The sequence below is a fragment of the Anolis carolinensis genome, unplaced genomic scaffold (assembly GCF_035594765.1).
Source record: "Anolis carolinensis isolate JA03-04 unplaced genomic scaffold, rAnoCar3.1.pri scaffold_10, whole genome shotgun sequence".
NCBI classification, from domain to species: domain Eukaryota; kingdom Metazoa; phylum Chordata; class Lepidosauria; order Squamata; family Dactyloidae; genus Anolis; species Anolis carolinensis.
The window spans coordinates 26741390-26754168 of NW_026943821.1; the positions used below are offsets into that span (position 1 = coordinate 26741390).

Here is a 12779-nt window from a genome sequence, read left to right on the forward strand (position 1 = left end):
AGCACAAGAGTTTAACACATTGCGGAAACTTACAAACACAAACAAGCCAAAGGCTTCTCCTTTCATTTCCGGCTTCTGGAGACAGTGCTCATTTCTGGCTCCGGGGAGGTGCTTCTTCTCCGTTTTCAAACTAAGGAACCTGTGTTATCACCTCCTGGTCATGTGGCTGGCAAGATGGCTTGGAGCATCTCTTTGCCTTTTCCCTCCAAAGCAGTACCTTATCTACTCTTATTTGCATGTTTTCGAGCTGCCAGGTTGGCAAGGAGCTAGGGCTAGACAGATGGGAACTCACCTCATCCCAGTTCAGGTCAACAGTTCAGCAGCACAAGGGTTTAACCCATTGAGTAAACAGTCAAATACAATGGGACGTACGAACACAAACAAGGCAAAGGCTTCTCCTTTCATTTCTGGCTTCTGGAGGCAGTGCTCATCTCTGGCTCCAGGGAGCTGCTTTTTCTCAATTTTCAAGCCGAGAAGCCTGCATTGTCACTTTCTGGTCATGTGGACAACAGGTCAGAAGTTCAGCAGCACAAGGGTTTAACCCATAGCGTAAACAGTCAAATACAATGGGACGTACAGACACAAACAAGGCAAAGGCTTCCCCTTACATTTCCGGCTCCGGGGAGCTGCTTTTTCTCAATTTTCAAGCCGAGAAGCCTGCCTTGTCACCTCCTGGTCATGTAGACAACAGGTCAGACATTCAGCAGCACAAGGGTTTAACCCATTGAGTAAACAGTCAAATACAATGGGACGTACAAACACAAACAAGGCAAAGGCTTCTCCTTTCATTTCCGGCTCCGGGGAGCTGCTTTTTCTCAATTTTCAAGCCGAGAAGCCTGCCTTGTCACCTCCTGGTCATGTGGACAACAGGTCAGACGTTCAGCAGCACAAGGGTTTAACCCATTGAGTAAACAGTCAAATACAATGGGACGTACAAACACAAACAAGGCAAAGGCTTCTCCTTTCATTTCCGGCTCTAGGGAGCTGCTTTTTCTCAATTTTCAAGCTGAGAAGCCTGTGTTGTCACCTCCTAGTCATGTGGACAACAGGTCAGACGTTCAGCAGCACAAGGGTTTAACCCATTGCGTAAACAGTCAAATACAATGGGACGTGCAGACACAAACAAGGCAAAGGCTTCTCCTTTCATTTCCGGCTCCAGGGAGCTGCTTTTTCTCCATTTTCAATCCGAGAAGCCTGCGTTGTCATCTCCTGGTCATGTGGACAACAGGTCAGAAGTTCAGCAGACAAGGGTTTAACCCATTGTGTAAACTCAACCATCCAAGCTTCCATGTGCCCACATTTTACACTCTAGGGAAACTACCTCCAAAGTAACTTACATAGAGAGAACTACATGGAGAGAAAGGGCGGCCAACTGTCCAAGGTTGGGGCCATATCCAATGGAGAAAGGAGCCTGAAGTTTGAAAAACATGCCGAAGTTGGGAAAAGATTCTTTTTATTCTCTTGATTTTAACGATTATTTTTACTGTAATTGATGTTTTTATTGGATAACTGTTTTATTGCTGTGTTTTGATATTTGATTGTTTTATCGGGCAAGGCCGCCCCAAGTCCTTTCGGGGAGATGGGGCGGGGTATAAAAATAAAGTTGTTGTTATTATTATTATTATTATTATTATTATTATTATTATTATTATTATTGCTACTACACGTTCTCATAACTCTAACATCCTTCAACTTATTTGAAGAAGGGGGGAAAAAACAGCCAAAAGAACCATTAAGTGAAAATATAAATTTTATTTTATTTTTTAAAACAATAGCTGCCAGCAGTTTGCCGGTATATCCGTAAAAGATATTCCAGAAAAGTGAAAAGAGAAGCATAATACAATACGTCATACAGAGACTGCAGGTATTCCTCTCTAGACAAATCCAACATCCTGCCCGTTCTGTACTTTGAGCCCAACCAAGAGAGAGCAGGTTAGGTATCTATTTGTTTGTTTGTTTGGAATACCCTTTTCAAAAAAAGTCTTGGGAAGAGCTTTACAGAACGCGAGCGATTGTGCTTTCGCACAGGACAAAACCCTTCCCCGTTAGTTGCAACTGCTGGAAAGAAAGACCCGTGGTTACGTCTACTAATAATACAATACAAAAGCCGAGCGTTGCTTTTGCCGACAAAGGAAACTCAGATTAAAGCAGCAATCCATTGAAAGAAGCACAGTTACTTTGAATCGTGTGCGGTCAGGGGAGACTAACGGAAGAGTTTCCCGTGAAAAATGGGTGAAGTTAGTGAGCAAAATTGGGGAGAGGGTAGTAACAGTCACAAGGGACCTGGAAACGTCATGCTCACCTCACTTCGAAGGTGAGGATCAACACAACAGGGTTACACACGAGGTCTAGTAAGGCAAAGAAACTGGTTTTGTGAAGGCCACTTGCACTTTGTTTAAAATAAAGTCACTCTCAGAGCAAGATTCTGACCAAATTTTACTAAAATGGGATGGAAAATGTTTTCTGTACGTCTACCTCAAGCAACGGAAGAGTAGCTACTTCTTGAGGGAAACTTTGTGCTCATCTATATGGTCTGGCAGACCTTGGAAACAAAGTCTACTTATTGACAAACTGCTCAGTCAATGGTTCTCAACCTGTGGGTGTTTTGGCCTACAACTCCCAGAAGTCCCAGCTGTTGAGATTTTTGGGAGTTTAAGGCCAAAACATTTGGGGACCCACAGGTTGAGAACCACGGCGCTCAGCGCTTTTCCAAAGAAGCCACGTGTCTTATAAGCTTTTGGGGTAGTGTTTCACCACAACAAGGGCCAAATTCGGATGTCGATGATGAAAATCCACCTCCAGGTTCTCATGGAGGATTGAAAGAAGAGATTTGTGCAAAAATACAAAGGTGACACCTCCACCGATGCCTAAAGGGCACAGCAAAGTGAACTTCCCATCTTGGTGTGCAACCATCCCCGGTGCTTGACGTGTTCAAAGAGCCGTGCACTTTGCAAGTAGTTCTTTTTAGTGCAACTACCTTTGATGCCCTGCTCGAACCGTCTATGTGGTGCACTATTTCAGTTGCACTAGTGTGCAAAACTTCCGCAAAACACCCCAAAAGTTCACTTTAAAACCCTCGAACCACCAGCCACGTGTGCTCCATAGACCATCCTAACAATCCTGCAATTAGTCTAAAGCAGGGATGGGCAAACTCTGGCTTGCCAGGTGTTTTGGTCAAGTCCCAGAATTCCTAAAACCCTCAGCTACTTAAGTGATCAGATAACCACATACAACGCAGGCAGATACTCACTCTGAGTCACAGAGGAGAGAGGAAGATGGATTATACAATGCAGGGAGATACACTGAGTCACATAGGAGAGAAGAAGATGGATTCTACATACAACGCAGGCAGATACTCACACTTTTGAAGTCCAAAACACCTGGAAAACCAGAGTTTGCCCATGCCTGCTCTCAAATCTAATTGCCTCTTCATATGATCTGGAATATTAAGAAGTAGCACTGTCCCTTGACTGACAAAGTTAGGCCAAAGTTTGGGGATGTTGTCCAAGTGGAAATGGAACTCTCTGCATGTGAAACACATCATCAAAAATGGGAAGGAGAAATCCTCCTTCCGAGTGAGCAAGAAGCCAAGAGCGTTCAAACATCCTGTCTAACACAACCGAGTGTAGGAAAATCTTTGCCACTTCCTTCCCTCTTGTCGCAAAACCCGAATAATACACCAACATGGGCTCCAGATTGTAGAAGGAAGAAGGATCCCACTCCGGACTATTCTGGACAAGACCCCGAAAACCGCTTCGTGGCAACACGAAACACCGCACTCGCCTTCACCGCAGGAGACCAAACCATAAAGTGGCATAATAATAATAATATCCATATGTAAAAAAAACCAAAAAACATGACTGTACCTGTTCCTACCTGATGTAACACTGAGTAACTGCAAGGACATGCAAAGTAAATTGCTATCTTAAAAAGGGCAAAAAAAGGGAGCCTGTCTGTTAAAAAATAAGCTTTTCGTTACGCTTATTTCGTGAGTCTCTTTGCTACGTCACTGTAAGCTATTTCAATCTCTTTGTCTCCGGGACAGGTGTTGGTGAATTCGTCGCGGCTGTAGGCATTCGCCAGGTATCTCCAAATCCCAGTCATTGTCTTGGGGATTTCAAAGTTACGGTACTTTTTGGCCACAACCTAGAAGGAAAGCACAGGAAGAATGGTTTTGGATGGTGGTCAAGGGACTGGAACTCTAGGTATTTCGTACTAGATAACATAAACAATCAGAATAGAAGCCGAGATTGGTTCCCGCTTGCTTTTGTGTCGGGTGGGTTTTCATACCAGGAGAGCTCTTACCATTACGAGTTCCCGAATTACTGAAGGTTCTGAAAGTAACGAATTTCGTGTACAACTCTAATTAACAGTCAAAACATCAGCTGTACATGTAGACAGGTTTGAGCTGGTTGTTGAAACGAGTCATACTTACCTTGACAATATGTAGTTTGGGCAACAAATTGCAATCTGCTAGTGTCATCTCATCCCCGTCCAGAAATTTGCGCGTGGAAACGGTCACATCCTCCATGCTGTTTTCATCAATTTCATCCGGAAGAGGTGTGTTCAAATAGTCGTCCAACTTTTGCAGAGTTTTTAGGAGGCTCCTCTCCAAAGCTGGAGGAAAGGAGAAAAGAATGTAAACACGGAAGAATGAATCAAACAGCAAGACATTCCTTATGATACTCCTTATGAACTGCTACTGATGGATGGTTAAACTGGGCAAACTGTACTGGAACATTCACATTTTCTGCTTTGGCTCCCTTATTGTTTCTTTGGCTCCTTAAGCAGGCAACAAATCAGCAGAGGGCAGTCGTGCACCACAGAGTTCTCCCGACGGAAACGCAGGAAAGAGAAAGTCCTGCTCTTCCCATTTCAAGCCCTGCAGAAGAACTCGAGGTCTGGGAACGGATTTATATAACCCTGCTTTAAGAGGGTAAACAGTGCTTCCCAAAGACATTCCAAGCAATGCCTTTTGGACTTTAGCGTGGCATAAGAACCAAGTGTTGACAGGTATTTAATGCGGTGGAATGGAAGTAGTGAGGACTTTGGAAGAAGTAGTGAGAACTTTGGAGGAAGTAGCGGGGACTTTGAAAGTTGTGAGGACTTTAGAAGTAGTGAGAACTTTAGAAGTAGTGAGGACTCTGGAAGTAGTGAGGACTTTGGAAGAAGTAGTGAGAACTTTGGAGGAAGTAGTGGGGACTTTGGAAGTAGTGAGAACTTTGGAAGAAGTAGTGAGAACTTTGGATAAAGTAGTGGGGACTTTGGAAGTAGTGAGAACTTTAAAAGTAGTGAGGACCTTGGAAGTAGTGAGGACTTTGGAAATAGTAGGATTCTGGAAGTATTGAGGACTTTGGAAGAAATAGTGAGAACTTTGGAGGAAGTAGTGGGGACTTCGGAAGTAGTGAGAACTTTAGAAGTAGTGAGGACTTTAGAAGTAGTGAGGACTTTGGAAATAGTAGGATTCTGGAAGTATTGAGGACTTTGGAAGAAGTAGTGAGAACTTTGGAGGAAGTAGTGGGGACTTCGGAAGTAGTGGGGACTTCGGAAGTAGTGAGAACTTTAGAAGTAGTGAGGACTTTAGAAGTAGTGAGGACTTTAGAAGTAGTGAGGACTCTGGAAGTAGTGAGAACTTTGGAGTAAGTAGTGGGGACTTCGGAAGTATTTATTTTATTTATTCATTAAACTTGTATACCGCTACTCCCAGTTTGGCTCGGAGCGGTTTACAGAAATAGATTAAAACAATACACTTGGCTTTAAAATAACAATAAAAACAATAAAAACAACAATAAAAGCAACAATAAAACAGACATAGCCCCAAGTTTTCACACATTGAAAGCTTGTCGGAAGAGCAAGGTTTTGCAAGCTTTCCGAAAAGCAAGTAGGTCTCGGGTGGTGCAAGTAGTGAGGACTTTAGAAGTAGTGAGGACCTTGAAAGTGGTGAGAACTCTGGAAGTAGTGAGGACTTTGCTGCTCCCATGAAGGTCACAAACAGTTCAAAAATGTACAAAAGCAGGCCACAGACCATATTTCCAAAGAGGAACATTTGCCACCAAGAAAATGGTTCGGGCAGCCTGAAGCTGAATCCTCATTAACCTCTACATACCCTGTTACAGACCATGTTTCAGGCCAAAGTGGGACAAAAGCCAGTCTTTGTCTGGAATGGGAACTATGAGGGATTCAATGAGACCACGGTCTCCTTTGGAACGCTTCCAACTATTTCCTGCATTAGTTATCGTAGCAACCAAAACATCCCAACGTTTGACAGCAATACCAAACCATCTTAAATGCAAGTGTCTGCAAACGGCTGTCCTGATATCCGCAACAGTTCTGAGAACACAACAGCACTAAGGCCTGTTTCAGCATAGGCATGGTGTGTGCGCAAACACAATGGCTCCGCTCTATTTTAGCAGCCTTGGCAATTTTGTGATTGTTTGCCTTTGATTGACCGCTGTCTGCACAATCTCCAAAAACCTCGCGGGTCCAGCCACACCGCCTGTACATCTTTTGTATGCGAAAAATCCCCGATAGCAGGTCAACAAACAGAGAGGAAAGAGCTGGCTCTGGGCTCAAAGGCACCAGTTGGCTCCAAGGACTGCAATTTGGTTTTCCAGGTGATGATGAAGAATATATATATATATATACCGTATATACTCGAGTATAAGCCGACCCGAATATAAGCCAAGGCACCTAATTTTACCACAAAACACTGGGAAAACATTGACTCCAGTATAAGCCAAGATACCAATAAAATTACCGTATATACTCGAGTATAAGCCGACCCGAATATAAGCCAAGGCACCTAATTTTACCACAAAACACTGGGAAAACATTGACTCCAGTATAAGCCAAGATACCAATAAAATTACCGTATATACTCGAGTATAAGCCGACCCGAATATAAGCCAAGGCACCTAATTTTACCACAAAAAAACTGGGAAAACATTGACTCCAGTATAAGCCGAGGGTGGTAAATTTCAGAAATAAAAATAGATACCAATAAACTTACATTAATTGAGGCATCACTAGGTTAAATGTTTTTGAATATTTACATAAAGCTCTAATTTAAGATAAGATTGTCCAACTCTGATTAAATTATTTTCATCTTCTTCAATGTAAATGTGCTTATGTATCCTTTTAATAATAATAGGGTAAAATAATACTAATAATACTAATAATAATAATAATCACAGAAAAATAATACATGTAGTAATAGAGTAAAATAATAAATGCAATAATAATAATAAGATCAGAGTGAAATAATAAATGTATTATTATTATTAATAAAAATAGAGTAAAATAAATGTAATAGTAGCTACAATAATAGAGAAAAATAATAAATGTAATAATACCAATAATAATAGAGAAAAATAATAAATATACCATATATTCTCGAATATAAGCTGACTCAAATATAAGCCAACCAGGACCCTCACCCAAGTATAAGCCGAGGGGGGCTTTTTCAGTCTTAAAAAAGGGGCTGAAAAACTAGGCTTATACTCGAGTATATACAGTATATATAAAATGTAATGTGCATAATTAGGACCGAGTTAACAACAAAACCACTGGGCCAAATCACACCAAATTTGGCCACAAAACTAAGCACTTTCCAAGGAGTGACCATCAAAAAATGAAAGAAAACACCATGCCCATATGTAGAAACCAGGCAGGCTTTTAAGCTGCAAGACTATTCAGTGCAATTCAAGCTGGCCAAACAAGGATTTCCCTACAAAGGAAGTATCTAGACTTCAAGGTGGCTCTTTGACTGAAGGTGCTACTCCAGCTAGCCAGGCATTGAAGCTGCAAGGCTATTCAGTGCAATTCAACCAGGCAAAGGATTAACCTTGGTAGGAGGAGGCCAGGCTCTGAAGCAGTGATACTACTTTGTACTATTGAAGTTGAGCAAACAAAGATTCCCCTAGGTAGCAAGCAGCCAGACTTTGAAGCAGCAAGGCTATTCATTGCAATTCTAGCAGCGCAAAAAAACATTCCCCTAGAACGCAAGTGCCCAGCCTTCCAAGCAGCAAGCCTATTCCTTTGTATTCCAGCTCACCAAACAAGGATTCCCATAAGAAGAAAACAGCCAGGCTTTGAGGCTGCAAGGCTCTTCACTGCAATTCCACCTGGCCAACAAAGGATTCCTATAAGCCACAGCAACGCGTGGCCGGGCACAGCTAGTAGTATATATATGTTATGTATTTGAGAATAGCATGCAGAGAAACATTACGAAAAGTTATTTCTTTAAGGCAGTCACTACCTGCTCAAGTAGAACCACCACACCTTGACCAAGGCAACTAAACAAACCTAATGCTATTTTAAAAATTAAAAAAATGTTTTCCTGACCTTCATTTCCTTCCGGCCTGGAATTCTTGATAAATGCTGAAAATTTAGCAAAGATGTCCATCCCCGCGGTGTTTGATTCGGGATGTTTCGGTGAAAGTTTTGCATACCTGAAAAGGAATATATTCTCCATTGAGTTTCAGGTGTGATTTGTGTGACATTACCGACACAAGGGACTTAGTTTATATATATATATCAACCCCACTTGCCTAGTTTCCAACAGATCTCACAACCTCTGAGGGTGCCTGCCATAGATGTGGGTGAAACGTCAGGAGGGAATGCTTCCGGAACATGGCCATATAGTCCAGAAAACTCACAGCAACCCACTTGGTAGAATATCTTGCGAACACACATACACACCCTGCTGACACTTACTTGGGTGGGCAGAGGACGTCTTCAAGGAATTCTTCGATCTTGTTTACATCCGTTTTCACCTCGCTATTAAACGTAATAAAGGGCGGGTGAGTCCCTGGAGCCAGGTTCTGAAGGTCTGCAGGCTTCCTATAGTAAAAAAATAAATTAAAAAGCATTCAATTAATTGAGTGGTTCTGTTTACAATGAGTGCCACTGATGTCGACTTAAGGTAACCATGCCTAAGTGGACTTGGAAATCTTTAGCCTAAGAAGACCCGGTATCGGAGATTAAAAGACGTGGACTAGGGAGTGAATCCCATTGAATTCAGTGTTGGGAAGACACAAAGTGGACAAGTCTAATCCGAAAAATATTGCAGCTTTTGTGGACCATAATTAGCAAACCCTCAAACTAATTGGAAAGCTGACAGATACACCCACATACTTGTACATCTGAGTAGCTTTCTTTGTGAACCTATGGTTTCAATGTGAACTCACAGCATGCATAATAATAATAATAATAATAATAATAATAATAATAATAATAATAATATGTTGTAATACAATGTAATAATAATTATAATTCACTATTATAATTGTATATTTATATTACATGCAATATTACTAATTATATTGCAATATAGTTGTATAATATAATATATTGTATGTATATATACTTGTAAACCGCCCTGAGTCCCCTTCGGGGTGAGAAGGGCGGTATATAAATGTCGCAAATAATAAATAAATAAATAATCAGACAGAAAATGCAGACTGTGCAAGGAAGCTGACGAAACCATGGATCATATCCTCAGCTGCTGTAAGAAAATCACACAGACAGACTACAAACAGAGGCACAACTATGTGGCCCAAATGATCCATTGGAACTTATGCCTCAAGTACCATCTGCCAGCAGCAAAGAACTGGTGGGATCACAAACCTGCAAAAGTATTGGAAAATGAGCATGCAAAGAGACTGTGGGACTTCCGAATCCAGACTGACAAAGTTCTGGAACACAACACACCAGACATCACAGTTGTGGAAAGGAAAAAGGTTTGGATAATTGATGTTGCCATCCCAGGTGACAGTCGCATTGACAAAAAACAACAGGGAAAACTCGGCCGCTCTCAGGACCTCAAGATTGAACTTCAAAGATTCTGGCAGAAACCAGTGCAGGTGGTCCCGGTGGTGATGGGCACACTGGGTGCCGTGCCAAAAGATCTCAGCCGGCATTTGGAAACAATAGACATTGACAAAATCACGATCTGCCAACTGCAAAAGGCCACCCGACTGGGACCTGGGCGCATCATTCGAAAATACATCACACAGTCCTAGACACTTGGGAAGTGTTCGACTTGTGATTTTGTGATATGAAATCCAGCATGTCTATCTTGTTTGCTGTGTCATAATAAAATAATAATAATAATAATAATAATAATAATAATAATAATAATAATAATAATAATGACAGTCCTAGACACTTGGGAAGTGTTCGACTTGTGATTTTGTGATACGAAATCCAGCATGTCTATCTTGTTTGCTGTCATAATAAAATAATAATAAGAATTAATAATAATAATAATATACATCACACAGTCCTAGACACTTGGGAAGTGTTCGACTTGTGATTTTGTGATATGAAATCCAGCATGTCTATCTTGTTTGCTGTCATAATAAAATAAAATAAAATAATAATAATAATAATAATAATAGGCTGTTAGGAATGGTGGGAGTTGGGAGTCCAAAACACCCGGAAGGCCCAAGTTTGCCCATGCCTGATCTATAACGTGTCCTTTTCCAAAAGCCATTTCAACGTGTGCGTCAGTTCCATATCCTAAGTAGCTTAAGCATCAATTAAAATGCTGATGAGAACACCTACCATAATTACAGGAAATTACTCAAATGGCGGCACTCCAGTTTCTCCTATTGGTTGGAGAAGGTGCTTTTTAAGGCAAAAAAAACAAAACAAAAAAACCCCAAACCAGTTGAACTCCAAGGTAGCAGGATTTTATTTTTGGAGGCAGGCAACACGTTTATCAACTGCCAAAACGACATTATGAAACAAGGTGTGGGGACTTTTTGCTTCTCCCGTCTCTCAGCAAACCTCGTTCAGGCTCCGTCACTTCTCTTTCCTCCCACATCCCTCCGGGACATCTCTGTCTTCGTCGTTTGCTTTGCACGTTTGTCTAAATGCAGACAAACTTACAGAGAAGCACTGAATGTGCGCAATGAAGTCTGTATTTAAATTCTGCCGACCTGTCATCCATGTTCTCGCAAACCACGGTTACTGGCACTTGGTGTTAATGGAGTGTTCAAATGTTCACTTGGATGCCCACCATTTCTAAGCCGAAGAGCCAGCATTGTCCGTAGACACCGCCAAGGTCATGTGGCCACTGTCATGACTCCATGAAGCGCCTTTACCTTCCGACCGGAGCGGTACCTATTGATCTACTCACATTTGCATGTTTTTGAACTGCTAGGTTGGTAGAAGCTGGGGCTAACAGCAGGAGCTCACCCCGCTCCCCGGATTCAAACGAGCAGCTCAGCGCTTTAACACGCTGCCCCACCGGGGGCTCCTTGTATGTAAATGTTACATACATATTATTATTATTATTATTATTATTATTATTATTAAACTTTATTTGTACCCCGCTAGCATCTCCCGAAGGACTCGATGCAGCTTACAAAGGCCAAGGCCTCAACACACAATATAACAATACAAAACAAAAGGCAAATTAAAACAATTAAAACAGTATAAACAACAAGCAGTAAACAATACGCTAAAACACAATAAAACTGGGCCGGGCCAGAGTAATGGGTACAAGATTAAAAGTGCTGATGTGACAGGTGAAATATAAGGCTTATAGGGCAAGTGGTTTTAGTGATAAAACCAAATGCATATACAGTAGAGTCTCATTTATCCAACGTTCTGGATTATCCAATGCATTTTTGTAGTCAATGTTTTCAATACATCGTGCTATTTTGGTGCTAAATTCATAAATACAGTAATTACTACATAGCATTACTGCATATTGAATTACTTTTTCTGTCAAATTTGTTGTTAAACATGTTGTTTTGGTGCTTAATTTGTAAAATCATAACCTAATTTGATTTTTAATAGGCTTTTCCCTAATGCCTCCTTATTATCCAACATATTTTGCTTATCCAACATTCTGCTGGCCCATTTATGTTGGATAAGTGAGACTCTACTGTACCTCACATCCTCTTGAGGATGCCTGCCATAGATGTGGGCGAAACGTCAGGAGAGAATGCTTCTAGAACATGGACATAGAGACTGAAAAACTCACAACAACCTTGTGATTCTGGCCATGAAAGCCTTCAACAACACATGTTCCTGGGCAGTGTTTGTCCAATTCAGAATTTTCCTTGAATTTAAATATTTTTTTTGAAAGCCCAACAAACTCAGAAGCAAGTCTCGCCTTTCTGGGGAAGTTCTGCACACGCGGCAGCTCTCTCTCGGCCAACAAAAGACATCTCATTTTTGCGCATAGACACAAGCGGCATTCCTGGGGCGGGAAAAGAATGGAGCCTCTGTCTTTGGTGCAGAGAGAGGCAGAAAACATATGAAAAGGGCTGCCATGTCCCCATTTAGCCCGGGCCTTTTTCCTCCTTGTGTCCAGGGTTGCTAACAGAACTCACTGGAAATATCCTCTCGGGCTATATTTAACAAGGCCGTAAAAAGGAAAATTCACGTCACAGCCGTTTTCCAGCAGCCCCATCATTTCGTGCTTTGGTCAAAGCCCAGAACATTTGGAAATCCAACCGTTGCTGCTCCGAACAACAGCCAAGTGACTCGATTCCAGAACTAATAATAAAATTATTATTATTATTATTATTGACACAACGACGTTGTATGACACAGCAAACAAGATAGATATGCTGGATTTCGTTTCGCAAAACCACAAGTCGAACACTTCCCAAGTATCTAGGACTGTGTGATGTATTTTCGGATGATGCATGCAGATCCCAGTAAGGTGGCCTTTTGCAGTTGGCAGATCGTAATTTTGTCAATGTCTATTTTTTCCAAATGCCGGCTGAGATCTTTTGGCACGGCACCCAGTGTGCCCATCA

General features: G+C 41.6%; 1 protein-coding gene across 1 annotated transcript in view; it reads right to left on the reverse strand.

Annotated features, from left to right (window-relative positions):
* Nucleotides 1–1732: 1732 nt before the first annotated feature.
* The window catches only part of clic4 (chloride intracellular channel 4), a 38751-nt gene continuing 27704 nt past the window's right edge, over nucleotides 1733–12779 (reverse strand). Inside the window, exons 3-6 of the mRNA XM_062962037.1 lie at nucleotides 8716–8841; nucleotides 8344–8450; nucleotides 4436–4617; nucleotides 1733–4146 (exon numbers count right to left, since the gene is read on the reverse strand). Coding sequence (XP_062818107.1) covers nucleotides 3982–4146; nucleotides 4436–4617; nucleotides 8344–8450; nucleotides 8716–8841 — 580 coding nt within the window. The 3' untranslated portion in view covers nucleotides 1733–3981. The remainder of the gene's footprint in view (nucleotides 4147–4435; nucleotides 4618–8343; nucleotides 8451–8715; nucleotides 8842–12779) is intronic.